This window comes from Cryptomeria japonica, chromosome 2 (assembly GCF_030272615.1).
Source record: "Cryptomeria japonica chromosome 2, Sugi_1.0, whole genome shotgun sequence".
In the NCBI taxonomy this organism is placed as follows: domain Eukaryota; kingdom Viridiplantae; phylum Streptophyta; class Pinopsida; order Cupressales; family Cupressaceae; genus Cryptomeria; species Cryptomeria japonica.
In genome coordinates this window covers 7,344,089-7,360,025 of record NC_081406.1, presented here as the reverse complement: position 1 = coordinate 7,360,025, position 15,937 = coordinate 7,344,089, and the positions used below count along the sequence as shown (strand labels likewise).

At 37.0% G+C, this 15,937-nt stretch overlaps 2 protein-coding genes across 3 annotated transcripts; both read left to right on the top strand.

Moving 5' to 3' along the window:
* Window positions 1-6,620: 6,620 nt before the first annotated feature.
* LOC131064851 (disease resistance protein L6-like) lies at window positions 6,621-8,201 on the top strand. Its single transcript, XM_057999148.2, has 2 exons — window positions 6,621-7,202; window positions 7,292-8,201. Exons 1-2 carry the CDS (start codon window positions 7,075-7,077, stop codon window positions 7,764-7,766), a joined length of 603 nt encoding a protein of 200 aa, XP_057855131.2. The 5' UTR covers window positions 6,621-7,074; the 3' UTR covers window positions 7,767-8,201.
* Window positions 8,202-10,806: 2,605 nt separating this feature from the next.
* On the top strand, window positions 10,807-14,900 carry LOC131064850 (disease resistance protein RUN1). 2 transcript variants are annotated; one of them, XM_057999146.2, is made up of 5 exons: window positions 10,807-11,467; window positions 11,556-12,657; window positions 12,801-13,091; window positions 13,284-14,147; window positions 14,237-14,900. In XM_057999146.2, exons 1-5 carry the CDS (start codon window positions 10,977-10,979, stop codon window positions 14,732-14,734), a joined length of 3,246 nt encoding a protein of 1,081 aa, XP_057855129.2. In that variant the 5' UTR covers window positions 10,807-10,976; the 3' UTR covers window positions 14,735-14,900. The 2 variants fall into 2 exon arrangements, with proteins under 2 accessions (XP_057855129.2, XP_057855130.2); XM_057999147.2 differs by having other exon boundaries at window positions 10,809-11,467; window positions 14,246-14,900.
* The last annotated feature ends 1,037 nt before the right edge of the window (window positions 14,901-15,937 follow it).

Sequence of the window (15,937 nt, the reverse complement as noted above, 5' to 3'; positions counted from 1 at the left end):
AGATAAAGCTCCTTTTAAGTCACCTTTTAAATTTGAACCTATGTGGTTTAGAGATTCTTCCTTTTTTCCTTTGCTCAAAAAATGGTGGAGTTCTGCTCCTTATTTCTCTGGATCCCGAATGTTTCATATTGCTAAGAAGTTCAGATTTTTTGAAATTTAATAATAGAGAATGGAATATCTTGCATTTTAAGAACATCTTTCAGGAAAAACAGAGGATTCAAGATATGATTGAATGTCTTAATTCACATGTGATTCAACATGGTATGGTGCTTCTTGTTTTTGATGAACTAAAATTGCTAAAAGTAGAGCTTGAAGAAGTTTTGTCCAAAGAAGAAATCTATTGGAGACAGAAATCGAGGGAGATCTATCTTTTAGATGGTGATAGAAATACAAAAAAAATTCACTCTTCAACAAAAATTAAGAGAAGTAAAAATAGGATATCTTGTATTGAGTGTCCAAATGGCAGACTTTTAACAGAACGAGAGGATATTGCTTCAGAGGCAGTTAGGTTTTTAAAGTCACTATTGTCTTCAAAGCATGGAGATCTTCATAATAACATTTCTTCTAATATTCCTTCTTTGGTATCTTCCAAAGATAATAAAATGTTGATGTCTCCTTTTTCTTTGGATGAAGTTAAGAATGTTGTTTTTGCAATGAACCTTGATAAGGCTCTAGGACCGAATGGCTTTACTCCTTTATTTTTTCAGAAATGTTGGGATTTTGTGGGAAATGATGTTTTATTGGCCCTTGAGGAAGCTAGAAGGAATAGGTCTGTTTTGAAAGAGCTTAATAATACAATGATTGCAATTATTCCTTAAAAAGAGGTTACCAAGACATTTGTTGATTTTTTCCCTATTGCTTTATGTAATACTTTGTACAATATTTTTACCAAGGCTATTTCTTTAAGGTTGAGTAAATTTTTACCTAAGATCATTTCTTTAGAACAAGGTGGTTTTGTTCCAAGAAGGGAGACGACAGAGGGAGCTATAGTGGCACATGAGGTTCTCCATTTTATTTCTACTCAGAGAATCCCGACCATGATCGTCAAATTATATATGATGAAAGCATATGATAGAGTAAAATGGGGGGTGTTCAGTGGTTCTATTCCCAAAGATATAGCCATATCCAAACCAAAGGACAAAGCAAAGAATTCTGCACAATTGTTAGACTTGAAACCAATCGCATGACAACGAGCCTAAATAAATCTTACCTTATGATCATAAATTACCATACCTGCCCCTACCAGGCCAGGGTTCCCACGAGAAGCACCATCAGAGTTCAATTTAAAGTGCCCTTGCGGAGGAGGTTTGCAGCAAGCAAAATTTTTCTTACTTATAGCATTAGTCTTATTTAAAATAGATCCATGAGAAGGTAAGACTGATAACATTCTCTAAACTCGAGTTACCCTACCATCCCAATGAGAAAAAGAGGTAAGGGTTTCCAAATTCTTATAGATAAAAGACAAAGCAACTTCCAAGATGGAAGATTCAATCCTCAATAAAACCTCAGCCAAGGAAGAACTTGTTTGTTTAAAAATCCTATTATTACGCTCTAACCAAATATTCGAAATCACAAAAGATGGAGAAATAATCCAAAGACATGCATAGAAAGATGAGGCAAACAGGAGAGGCTAGGCTCTAAAGTGGGAAAGAAGATCCTTACCAATAACAAAGGATAGATTAAGCTTTTCAAACAACCACTGCCAACAAGAGTAGGCAACATCACAGTGAAGAAACAAGTGTGCGGAGGATTCTAAATTTTTATTACAAAAGACACAAGAAAATACTGCAGTAATACCCAACCTATCCAACCTCATTCCTGTAAGGACCCTATCGTACACTACTAACCAAGCAAAAGCACCAGCCTTTGGAAGGCAAGCCATATGCCAAAACAACTTGTATGGCCAAGTAGATAAATCTTTAGCAACCAAGAGAGAATTATAGCCATCCTTAACTGTGTACTTACCAAAGATATTCCTTGTCCAGATAAGCTCATCGTCAGCATTAGAAAGAATTATTACTCTCTCTGCCAACATATTTTCATATTCCAATTTCACATTTTGATCAGTATCTAAAAACTCAATTGATTTCCATTTTGCCACCTTGAGATTCCCACTATACTCAATTTCAAAATAATCAACCACAAAGACACCCCAAAGGGAAGAAAGAGTGGAAGTTAAAGGAGACCAATCCCTCGAGTTCACCAGAGAGGGATGTCCATTCCAAACTTCCTCCCAAAACCTGACCTTTCTACCATTATGAACAATCCATGAGAGATGAGGCAAAATCACTAATCTACATTTACATAGAAAATTCCAAATAGCTGAACCAAACGGTAAATTAGAAACTTGAAAAACATATTCTCTTGGTCCGTTATTTAAATATTTAGCAAACATAATCTGTGCCCCAAAGGAGAATGGTCTCTCATACAATTTCCAAACCAACTTAGCACCTAGGGCTAAATTCTAACTTTCCAGACTCCTAATGCATGTGCCCCCAAGGTTTTTAGGCAAACAAACTTTATCCCATGCTACCAGAGGGAGTTTTTTCTTACCATCTTTATTATTATTCCAAAGGAAGGACCTAAGAGTATCTTGCAAACTAATAAGAGCCGCCTTTGGAGACTACAAAATAGACATGAGATAAATAGGAACAACATTTAGGACAGACTTAATAAGAACAATCTTACCAGCCAAAGATAACCATCTATGATTCCAGGATAGGATCTTTCTAGAGATAACTGAAATGATCTTATCCCAAAACTCAACTCTATCCTGCTTAATGAAGAAAGGTATACCAAGATAAGAACAAAGAAGATTTCCAGATGCAAATCCCCAAAAAAATCTTCAATCTGTCCTGAACCAATTGTGAAGCATGAAGGAAAAAAATATTTGACTTATCAACATTGACTCTCTGACTAGAAAAAGGATGCATAATTATGTATTATCCCCTTTATCACTCTTGCCTCACCCAAAGAGGCCCGACCAAATAACAAGGTATCATCTGCAAACAAGCAATGCAAAATGCTTTGTGGAACATTCTGAATCCTAATTCCCTTCCAAAGCCCTCCCAGCTTAGCGGCTCTTATAGCCCAACTGAACGTTTCAGCTAGAAGAATGAACAAGAAAGGAGACAGGGGATCCCCCTGCCTCAAACCCCTAGAACAGGAGAAAAAACCACAAGGGGAGCCATTAATTAGAATCGAGAACCTTGCAGAAGAAATACAAGTACGAATCCATTTGACCCATGCCTTGGAAAAACCCAATTTAAGTAGAACAACACACAACGCCCCCCATTCTACTCTATCATATGCTTTCATCATATCTAATTTGAGGATCATGGTTGGGATTCTCTGAGTAGAAATAGAATGCAGAACCTCATGTGCCACTATAGCTCTCTCTGTCATCTCCCTTCCTGGAACAAAACCACCTTGTTCTAAAGAAATGATCTTAAGTAGAACTTTAGCCAACCTTAAAGAAATAGCCTTGGTAAAAATCTTGTACAAAGTATTACATAAAGCAATAGGGCGAAAATTAGCAAATGTCTTGGTAACCTCTTTTTTAGGAATAATTGCAATCATTGTATTATTAAGCTCTTTCAAAATAGACCTATTCCTTCTAGCTTCCTCAAGGGCCAATAAAACATCATTTCCCACAAAATCCCAACATTTCTGAAAAAATAAAGGAGTAAAGCCATCCGGTCCTGGAGCCTTATCAGGGTTCATTGCAAAAACAACATTCTTAGCTTCATCCAAAGAAAAAGGAGACATCAACATTTTATTATCTTCCGAAGATACCAAAGAAGTAATATTAGAAGAAATGTTATTATGAAGATCTCCATGCTCCAAAGACAATAGTGACTTAAAAAACCTAACTGCCTCTGAAGCAATATCCTCCTGTTCTGTTAAAAGTCTGCCATTTGGACACTCAATACAAGATATCCTATGTTTACTTCTCTTAATTTTTGTTGAAGAGTGAATTTTTTTTGTATTTCTATCACCATCTGAAAGCTAGATCTCCCTTGATTTGTGTCTCCAATAGATTTCTTCTCTGGACAAAACTTCTTCAAGCTCTACTTTTAGCAATTTTAGTTCATCAAAAACAAGAGGCACCATACCATGTTGAATCACATGTGAATTAAGACATTCAATCATATCTTGAATCCTCTGTTTTTCCTGAAAGATGTTCTTAAAATGCAAGATATTCCATTCTCTAATATTAAATTTCAAAAATCTCAACTTCTTAGCAATCTAAAACATTCGGGATCCAGAGCAATAAGGAGCAGAACTCCACCATTTTTTTAGCAAAGGCAAAAAGGAAGAATCTCTAAACCACATAGGTTCAAATTTAAAAGGTGACTTAAAAGGAGCTTTATCTTCCAGAATTGATAGGGAAATTGGAAAATGATCTGACCCTGAAATTGGAAGAATAGAGGAAAAAAAATTGAACTCCGAAACAATCCAAACATCTCATAACAAAAACCGGTCTAATCTTTCTGCAATCTAAGAAAAATATCTTTGCATATTTGTCCATGTGAAAATCTCATTTTGAAACTGACAATCAAAAAGACCCATGTCCTTAATGAGCATCCCATAGTCTTCCATAATTTTTTTATTGGGAAGAATACCTCCTTTCTTTTCTCCCAAGTCAGTGATAGCATTAAAATCACCCCCAAAGATTATAAAGGGACCATGCCTTAAAGGGGAGGAAATTCTCTTAAGATCTCCCCATAATTTAGTCTTCCTTTGAATACCAGAAGGAGTATAAATATTAAAAAGCCAAAACTTAACCTTCAAAAGCTTGCTTTTAACTAAGGCCAACATCCAATTTATAGTAGAAGCAACTAGCTTAACCTCAATGTTATAGTTATTTCAGAGCAATGCCAAACCCCTTGACGCACCACAAGCTGGAGAGGAGAGGAATACCCACTTTCTACAAGAAGAAAAAACAAAATCAGTAGACTCCTTTGACAATTTTGTCTCTTGCAACATGAAAATATCACACTTAACTAAGTCCATATGGGACTTAATTAAGCGCCTCTTGTTAGGAGCATTTAAGCCCCTAACATTCTAATATATAATTCTCATTGCTCTTGAGGGGAGACCGAGGCTCCCCTCTTTCCTTTAGACGGAAAAGACTTTCCTTCTCCAAAACTACTTTGAAGATTACGCTTCACAACCCCCAACCTAGTCACAGGAGGACTGATAATAGACCTCTTACTCCTCTTACCCTTAGGAGTACCACTTCCTTTCATAGCGTCACCAAGAGAAACCGAATGCTTCCCTTTCCCAACACCAGGAGAAAGAGACAAAGTCTGCTGAATCCCATCATCAATTTCCAATTGAGTCTTTCGATTCTTTGGAGGCCTACCCCTACTAGGGGAAACCACATATGAAGCCCTAATCAGAGTAGTTTGAACAATTGGTAAACTCTTACTTGACTTAGGAGAAGTCATGACTAAATTATCTATGATGCCCACTTCTGATGAGGCCAAAACCTCAAAAGGGTTAGCAAATGCAGACATAGGAAGGGTCGATTTAATTCCCCCCAAGTCATTCTCAATGGAACAGATAACCCTATTCGTAATGTCCTCATCCATCTGATGCTCATGATCTTTAGAAAGATCATTTACTTGGTGAACCAGATTTTCATCAAGCACAATAACAAGAATGCCCCCCAACTGAATATTATTTCCTAAGGCAGCATTATTATCCACATCCACATCAACATGCTATGAAGAATTAGACACCAATTCTTTGACTTGTTGTATAATTAAATTATTTAATAATTAAATCTCAAATAATGAAATATGTATTGGAATGTATGTGAGATTTTTTAATGTCTTAAATTAATTGCAGCATCAGTTAGATGATGTCCTCATCGTTATGTTGTCAATGCAAATATTGATAAGTCTAATTAAGTGCATTAAAGATGAATTCCCACATGTAAACTATTGGTGTGAGAGATAATTATTGTTAACGTATCATGCTAGTAGATGGGAAAGGATGTCTAATTTCTAGAGAGCACAGTTATTCTTTCAATAATTTTTGGTCTGCAATTTATAATTAAAACACTTTTCTCCTCTTAACACTTACCTTAGTCTATTGTTTAGTTAAAGTTTATCTTGGCCAAGTGATCCTACGCCCCTGCTTGAAGCTGTACAAAATTGTCTTAGAGTGAAGTCGAACTTGGGTCACTTTTTTAAGGCGGCTGATCAGCCAAAGGGAAGCATAAAAATATGGTGTAATGGATATTTGATTTGGATATAACCTTATGACCATGGTTGAATCACTAAACCAAAAAAAGTTGTTGACCCCACCTATACCTATACTGTCAACTTTTAAGGGCGCCTGAGAAAATGTTGGAGTGACAGAGATTTGCGTTAACTAATTATCATGTGAAAAGCGATGGCTTGTAAGCCCAATGTGCAGTGTTCGAATACCAACTTCACACAATATGTAGAGTATGATAACATAAAATCTAATCCACACTAAAATAAATATACAATGTACATTATACTATACTCAATACTGACATAAGAATTGTTTGTACAGCGAAATATATATGAATATATACCTGAATTGATGTTTTTTATACCCCATATGGGGATATGAACATAAATAACTTGCACAGAATATCAAACATAAACGGAACCCAATCTATCCTTTGACCAGTTTATCAGTTCTCATCTTTGAGAAAAGTTGCAGACGCAACATGTCCCTGTCTAACTGGTCTTCAGCCGATCTCTGTACTAACCAAATATATGATCATGATGTTTCTTGAGCTTTCGGGGCCCCGACAGCCGAGGTTTCGCTAATCGATTGCATTCTGCTCTTGTTGAAGTGGGTATTGTTACTTTCTTAGACAGTTAAAGCTTACAGAAGGGGGAAAATATCCCCTCTTCTTTGGACCAAGGCATTCGGTCAAGCAGAATCTGTATTCCAATTTTCTCCAAAAAATTTGCCTATTCGAAATGGTGCCTGAAGGAAGTAGGGTTTATGGAAAAGTGTGGGAAAAGAATCATACCTCTGTTTTACTAAGTTTTTTCTTCAGACGTTCGTAACCCGGATGGAGGCATGTATGCAAAAGATTTCGAGCAACATGAAAGTAAGAAAGCATTCAGCCCTGAAGAAATCACTGAATTGAAAAGTGCATTACAGCGTGTTGGAGGTCTCCCTGGCTGGTCACACGATCAAATTTCCGAGTAAGCCTCCACTAGATGAATTTTTTTTTTTCTTCTTTCTAATTGCCATGTGTAAACTATGCCATTGATATTAGTTTACCCTTTTTCAGAGAGGAAATTTTGATTAAAGAAGTTTTGGAGAAAATTGTGAACATCTTACTTTCAGAGAAGGGATGTCTGGACATTCCAAAATGCTTTGGTTTAGACTGGCAAGTGGAGCACCTTTTGAGATCACTAAACAGAGCAGATCGTCAGAAGGAGGTTGTGAAAGTGGGTATACATGGGATGGGCGGGATGGGCAAAACAACCCTCGCCAAGGTTGTTTACAATCAACTGCTCTACTCTCGGTTTGGATTGCATTATTTTGTACAACGTGTGGGTGAAAGATGTGACGAAAAAAATGGGCTTGTAAAGCTGCAGACCCAGATGCTCGAAGATATCTCACCATTCAGAGACGAAGTGGATCATGTTGATAGAGGTAAAGCTCTCTTGCAACACTTTCTCAAGGGTAAGAGAATTGTCCCCCTGCTGGATGACATTCAAAGTTCCGAGCAGCTAGAAGCTCGGGGGGGGGGATTTTACTGACTTAGGGGAAGGTAGTTGTTTGCTTATTCCAACGCAGAATCAACAAATTCTAAAATGTTAGAATATAATCCCAACTACCTCCACCGTATAGTCAATTTTATAATCTAAAGCCTCCGTAACAATATTATTACTTGCCAGGAGCTTTTATCAATTTCAAATCTTTCGTATCCTCCATATCTGCAGTCTACAGATCTTAGTCAGATTGGAATGAATTGTTTCAACTTGTCTACTGTCACATCTACCATCTTCACACACATTCTGGATGTTTCTGATATTTATTGTTGACTTATCTTCTCAGTTTCGTGCACTACAAGTTGTAATGAAATCTCCCATATAGTCAATGTATTCCAGAAAGATCAGTAGACCTCAATATTATGAGGCATTTTGTAATCAGTTCTGTGATGAATGAAAAAAATGGATTGTACAATTAAAATCTGGTTTTCATTTATCTGCCCTGTTTTTTTCTTTTGCTCTGTTTTTTTGCTCCCCTGTTTCTTACAGTGGTATCAGAGCCAATGGTAGGAAATTTTAAAATTACTTGGAAAGCAGCTGCAGAAGAGTGCAACAGAAGAGATCTGTGAGGGAGAACAAAAGAAATTCTGCCAGTTTTTGAAGAGTTTGAAGCAGCCTAGCAAGGAAGAAGCTGAAGCTTGGAGTCCATCGCAGATGTTTGCCCAGTCAAAGGAAAATCATAGATGAAGTCAAGTTCTGCTATGAAAACATCAAGAAAAAGAGGAGATCGTTGTTGTTTGCCAGACCTACGGGTTTGTAGCTGCGAGAAAGAAACAAAGAAATTATTGTTTCATTAGTGAGAGCCAGTCATTGTCAAGTCCACGGTGAGAATGTCATAGTACTTGTGTTTGAATGAGTTCAAAGAGATTGTTAAGAGATAATGGTCACCATGCATATAGTAATGGTAGCACTGGTATCAATTTGTGTTTGCTCCTTTTGAGAGGCTTGTGTTTGAAAAATCCTGTATTTAGTAGAGCTCTGCTGCCAGCATGTAATGTGAGGTTGTCTTTAGAAAAGTGAGAGAAGATGCCAAAGACGAGGTGATTCGTGATGAGAACCCAATCTATATTGTAGTCTGCAGTGATCACAAAGAAGTCATAGGTCAGAGGAGTTGTAAGTGTCAATCGTTGCGGAAGAATAAAGGGCATACCATTGCATCTGTGAATGTATGTTTGACTTTTTTTTCTTAGATTTATGTAAATGAGCTTGTTTTGTTGAGTGAAAAAAATCCCTCACTGCCATAAGATTTGTAAAATCACTCGTTAAAGTGGTATAGAATTCCTCATAACTTGTACAATCCCTCACTGCCTAATACCGTGGGAAGTTGGACCAGCTTAGTTACAAGGCATGCCTGCTCAACGGATTCACAACGGCCTCATGTGTTGGAATTAATTTCTCCCACACGCCACGTTTGCAATCAGTTGAAAGTGAACTGCAAGTTCCTTCTATCCGTTAAGAGTGTTTTTCACGTTTGCTTAAAACATGCCAATATGTCCTCGACGTCTTCAACCTGTTCTCCATGTTAGGTTATAGGGTTTTATTTGTTTTTGGTCTTAGTTCGAGTGATATCCTCTATAAATGAAGAGGCATGTAATTTGTTTAAAATACTAATAAGAATTTATTTCTATATGCTGTAGCATTTTTCTGTTAATATCTACAATAAAGTTTTCTTTAGGTTGGGGTCATATGGAGGGGCTTTCCTACAAAATAGAGCTGGTGTTGCTGAGATTTTTAAGCCGATAGGCTTTTAGTGAGGGATTTTCCCCGTAGAAGTGCAAGACAATCCGGCCATGGACGATTTCCAATGACCGGTTGTTTTTCGTGACGAACAGTGCGTGGCATTTTTTTTGTGTTAGCTGTCCATGATGTGAAGTAGAACGAGTACAATCTTTCTGAACACTGTTTTTTTCGGTTTGCGTTAAAGCACTATGCAGGACGCCCACTATGCCGCCTATCGGCTTCCCCCGTTGCATGCAAATTTCATGCAACTGCTAGTTTAAGAATATTTAAAGCTAGCAGTCCCAAGAATTTTGTATTCCAGTTCAGTCAGCTTAAGTTTAAGTTTGTAAATTTAAGCAAATTGGTGGTAAATAAATTTAGTTTTCCCTCTAAACTTTAGATAATTTTGACAAGTGACATGAAATATTCCTAATCCAGTGCCATCCCAGTTTCACCTAATTAATTTATAACTCAATAAGTATGAAAGATTAATTAAATTAAGTTAAAATTCAATAAATATTTCATCATCAATTTTATATCTATTGAAGTTGAGACTATATTTTTAATTACTTTGACGTAAGATTTAAATTATTTAATAGTTAAATCTCAAATAATAAGATATGTACTAGAATGTATGTTAGATTCTTAAATATCTTAAATTAATTGCATTATTAGTTAGATGATGCGCTCACGTTATGTTGCCAATGCAAATATTTTTAAGAGCATTAACGATGAGTAAATAGAGTTATGGGGAAAAAATTGCTTTATATATTCACATGTAAACAGTTGGCGTGAGAGATAATTATTGTTACCGTATGATGCTACTAGATGGGAAAGGATGTCTAATTTGTAGAGAGCACAATTATTCTTTCAATACATTTTGGTCTTTTTCTCCTCTAACTAAACACTTTTTGGATTGAAAGAATTACGCACACCATGTGCAGAGAATATTCTTATTGTCCAACTAAGCTCTAATCTAACCTTAGTCTATTGTTTAGTTAAAAGTTTATCTTGGCCAAGTGATCCTACGCCCCTGCTTGAAGCTGTACAAAATTGTCTTGGAGTGAAGTCGAACTCGGGTCACTTTTTTAAGGCGGCTGATCAGCCAAAGGGAAGCATAAAAATTTGGAGTAATGGATATTTGATTTGGATATTATCGTATGACCATGGTTGAATCACTAAATTAAAAAAATTTGTTAACCCCACCTATCCTGTCAACTTTTAAGGGCGGCTGAGAAAATGTTCGTAATCCACACAAAAATAAATATACAATGTACATTATACTATACTCACTACTGACATAAGAATTGTTTGTAGAGTGAAAAATAAATATGAATATGTACCTGAATTGATGTTTTTAATACTCCATATGGGGATGAACATAAATAACTTGCACAGAATATCAAACATAAACGGAACCCAATCTATCCTTTGACCAGTTTATCAGTTCTCATCTTTGAGAAAAGTTGCAGACGCAACATGTCCCTATCTAACTGGTCTTCAGCCGATCTCTGTACTAACCAAATATATGATCATGATGTTTTCTTGAGCTTTCGGGGCTTCGACAGCCGAGATTTCGCTAATCGATTGCATTCTGCTCTTGTTGAAGTGGGTATTATTACTTTCTTAGACAGTAAAAGCTTACAGAAGGGTGAATATATATCCTCTTCTTTGGACCAAGGCATTCGGTCAAGCAGAATCTGTATTCCAATTTTCTCCAAAAATTTTGCCGATTCGAAATGGTGCCTGAAGGAAGTAGGGTCTATGGAAAAGTATGGAAAAAGAATCATACCTCTGTTTTACAAAGTTGCTTCTTCAGACGTTCGTAACCCGGATGGAGGCATATATGCAAAATATTTCGAGAAACATGAAAGTAAGAAAGCATTCAGCCCTGAAGAAATCACTGAATTGAAAAGTGCATTACAGCGTGTTGGCGGTCTCCCTGGCTGGTCACACGATCAAATTTCCGAGTAAGCCTCCACAAGATGATTTTTTTTCTTTTTCTTTCCAATTGCCATGTGTAAACTATGCCATTGATATTAGTTTACCCTTTTCCAGGGAGGAAATTTTGATCAAAGAAGTTTTGGAGAAAATTGTGAACATCTTACTTTCAGAGAAGGGATGTCTGGACATTCCAAAATGCTTTGGTTTAGACTGGCAAGTGGAACACCTCTTGAGATCACTTAACAGAGCAGATCGTCAGAAGGAGGTTGTGAAAGTGGGTATACATGGGATGGGCGGGATGGGCAAAACAACCCTCGCCAAGGTTGTTTACAATCAACTCCTGTACTCTCGGTTTGGATTGCATTATTTTGTACTGCGTGTTGGTGAAAGATGTGAAGAAAAAAATGTGCTTGGAAAGATGCAGACCCAGATGCTCGAAGATATCTCACCATTCAGAGACGAAATAGATCATGTTGATAGAGGTAAAGCTCTCTTGCAACACTTTCTCAAGGGTAAGAAAATTCTCCTCCTGCTGGATGATATTCAAAGTTCCGAGCAGCTAGAAGCTCTGGGGGGGAATTTCACTGACTTAGGGGAAGGTAGTTGTTTGCTTATTACAACGCAGAATCAACAAATTCTAAAATTGGCCAAAGTTGACGAAACTCACGAGGTGAGGGGGCTTCCTGAAGAACATGCCATGGAGTTATTCAAATTCCATGCGTTGCCTAACCCCTGTTGTCTAGATCGAGAGTTACAAACCCTAGTCAACACTATAGTTAGTGCCTGTGAAGGCCTTCCTCTTGCCCTCCAACTTCTTGGGAAAACCCTGGCTGGTGTGGCCGATAGAAATGTTTGGAAAGGCATGGCAGACAAGTTAAAGTGTGAGCCCAATATGCAAAAGATACTTAGAGCCTCCTACGATACCCTTGATCCCTTTGAGAAGGAAATGTTTCTGGATACTGCTTGTTTTCTTACAGGGACAGACAAAGAAATTGCTACGATCTTTTGGGCAGAACTGTATCGGAGTTGTCACGCTTCTCTCAGAAATCTCTTGCAAAAGTCCTTGGTAAACTTGGGCCCTGGTAATGAATTGTTGATCCATGGCTGCCTCAAAGACTTGGCAAGAAATTTGGCAAATGAAATGAATTCCCAGCCCCGCAAACGAACAAGACTATTCGATCAGGACGCAGTGCAGGATGTTTTACATCGACCCTTGGTATTTAGCTATTTCTCTACATCCTGTGTTTTACTTTGATAAAAAAGTTTAGGTTGTTATTTTATGTTTATATCATACACAATAACTAAATTCTGCCAACACTGGAAGCGAGTGATTTCTGTGTAATTTTATATTGAATCAAGGACAAGGCCAAGAAGGTGTGTTATCTTTGCTACGAGCCCAAGGAGAGGAAGACAATGGAGGCAGACATGTTCATCCAACTGTACAACTTGAGACTGCTCTGGCTTTCAGATGTTGTGATAAAGGGACACTTTCCTGAGGCATACTTTGACGAATTGAGATGGCTAAGATTGACGAGATATTCATCAAGACGGCTACCTCCGGGAATGAACCTCAACAAGCTTGTTATTCTGGAGGTGATTGATAGCCAGATAACTCATCTCTGCGACGAAAAAGCAGAAGAACACCCAAACGTAAGGCATACATATATTGTCTATTTCTTTGGTGTAAGGAAATTAAGGGTTTGGATTTATGTATAACAATCTCTGTTCTCTGTTTCTGTTTGTATTTATTTTCTCTGTATTTTGTGTTTCTTTGCCTGAGTGCAAATCTGTTTAATCTCTCTATTCCAAGATTCTTTCATGGATTTCATGATGTTTGAACAGATACAACTTGGAAAACTTAAAGTGCTTATTTTGAGTGGGTGCGTGTCCCTAGAGGAACTTCCTGCTACTCTAATCTATACCCAGTTGCAGATCCTGGACTTGCATAATTGTCATTCACTCAGAAGCCTGCCCGATACGGTGGGAAGCTTCCGTAGCTTAGTTTCTCTCAACATGAAAGGCTCTGGTGTTTCTTGTTTGCATGAGGATTTCGGTATGCTTTCAAGTCTGCAGGAATTGGATCTGTCTTGGTGTAAGAATTTGCGCAATCTTCCAGCTAATTTTGGCAATCTGACTCGGTTGGAAAGATTAGAAATTCATCACAATCCTAAGCTTAGAGAGCTACCAGATACCATTGGCGGCCTAAAAGCTTTGGCGTATCTGGATGCCGGCTACTGCCAACTATGTGATGATGGACTCCCAGACGGAACATTCGAATTGTCTTCATTAAGAGTAATACATCTTGAGCAAAACGGATTTTGCAGTCTCCCGAGCGGCTTAGAAAAGTTAAGTGCACTTTGGGAGCTGCATTTGGATGGGTGCAGCAAGCTTTCCAACTTGCCAGCGGTCCCGTCATCTTTGGAGATGCTGTACGCCCGCGACTGCGCTCGTCTGGACAATTTACCCTGCTTGTCCGGATTGACGAGTCTCATTCGATTAGATGTCAGCAAATCACGTCATCTGATGACGCTAGCAGGGTTAGATTCTTTGCAGGGATTAACCACGTTAAGGTTAATGGGGTGTCAGGATATGTCCACCGACACACTGGGAAACTGTTTCCAGGGTCTCAAATCTTTGGAGAGTGTTTTCTTTGGCGGGTTTGGCGTCTCCAGAGTGCAACTCCAATCTTTCTATGATTCCCTCCAGGTAAATTCTGTATGATAAAATCGTCCAACTAAAGGGCTAGTATGATATTAAAAAAGACAGCTGATGTCTAAACAATTAACGTATATCAGTATTTGCAGGCCATCTCTTTCCAAACCCAATGTCTAATTTCAAGTCAAGTGATCAAACCAACCTGGCATCATGCCGAAGCAAATGGACAGAACGGGGAGAAAGACAATTGTCTTGAATTATGTGCAGATCAGAATGAGATTAATTATTGTGCAGGATATATTGTCTGTTGCCTTTCCCTGGGCCAAGTCTTTAATCAGGAAGGTACGAACAGACTGTGCTGCAGAATTGACAGGAAGCACAATTTAGGGCCACGCAAAGTGATCCATCCAGACATAGGTTATGGAGGGGAAGATGTGTTGGAAATACGCGTTGTTCGAGTAGAGAGTAATTTAAACTTCAAATGGCTGAGAATGGGAGATAGACTGACCGTGAATGCATGTTCTGATCATCAGCAATGGAAGGCATGTTTCAAATTTTTGATGTATGAAGAAGCTGATGCAACTTATCCTCCTGCAGAAGAAGAATGGATCCCTACTAAAATAACATTTGGTGTGTGAAACAATTCTGTTTAAATGAGCTATATAATGTTTGATACCCTTAATGGAAGGGAACTCTGCTTTAAATGTATATTATGTTTGTTTGAAGGCCAAAGTCAAAAGAATGTATTGATTACATAAATATATAATTTTTCTTACAATAAAAATAATCAACACTTGACCACTTTTTACGACTCAAAAAAAGTTTATTGTAGACCGAGAGGACCTGCCTGGTCTTGTTTATTCTCTTTATTTGACCATAGTACTGAAACCAGCTATCATTTGATTCATCATCTTGCATTTCCCTTTTTAAAGGAAAAATCACAATAAATAAATAAATAAATGGAGACGTTTAACTTTTTATAAGCTGTGTGAGAATGAAATGTGTATACTTTATTTTAGACTTATCTGTCTCAAATGTCATAATTAATGTAGAATAATAAATTTTTATCTGAAAACTTGTAATTATTATAAATATTTATTGATTTTGAGTTTATATAATATAAGGATTTGGATTCAATTATTTGTTTTTTATTGGATTCTTTTTATAAACGTGGTTATGGCTTTCATAATTATTATTATTCAAATTTAGTTATGGACTCAAGTCAAACCATTTTTATCTAGTTGTTACTTCCCAACTTAATCTATTCAAGTTTGTGTTCTAGAGTGCTGAATAAAAGAGAAAAAACTAATTCCTTAAGATCAATTAGATAAATCTTGAATCTAGGTTAGTGGGCATTAGGGAATAATGTTATAGTATCAAGAGTTAAAATTGAGTTAATGTGATACCAATTTTAGCTAGACATATTATATAAATATGTTGTGTGTCTTCAAATTTGATTACACAATTAAATCAAATCAAGGGGTTTTACTAAGAGGAAGGTCCCTTCTATATCTACCCCTATTATTTGTAGATACCATAATATATTGTATTAGAAAATTGCATTGAGAAATTTTGAACTCTCATAATGAGTCTATAGGTTCAGGTTGAATCCATAAATAGGAGGTCAATAGTTTAATTGTAGAAATCATTTCTACATGTGGATAATTGAGCTAGAGTAGCACACTTTGAATTTAGTTATCCAATAATAGTCATGTGATAATTATGTTATCATAAATAGTCACAAATCTCCTAGTATGGTTTGTTATACAATATTCAACTTAAATCCTTAGGCTAATTTCATTTTTTTTCTTTTTTAAATTTCATATATATTTATAAACATA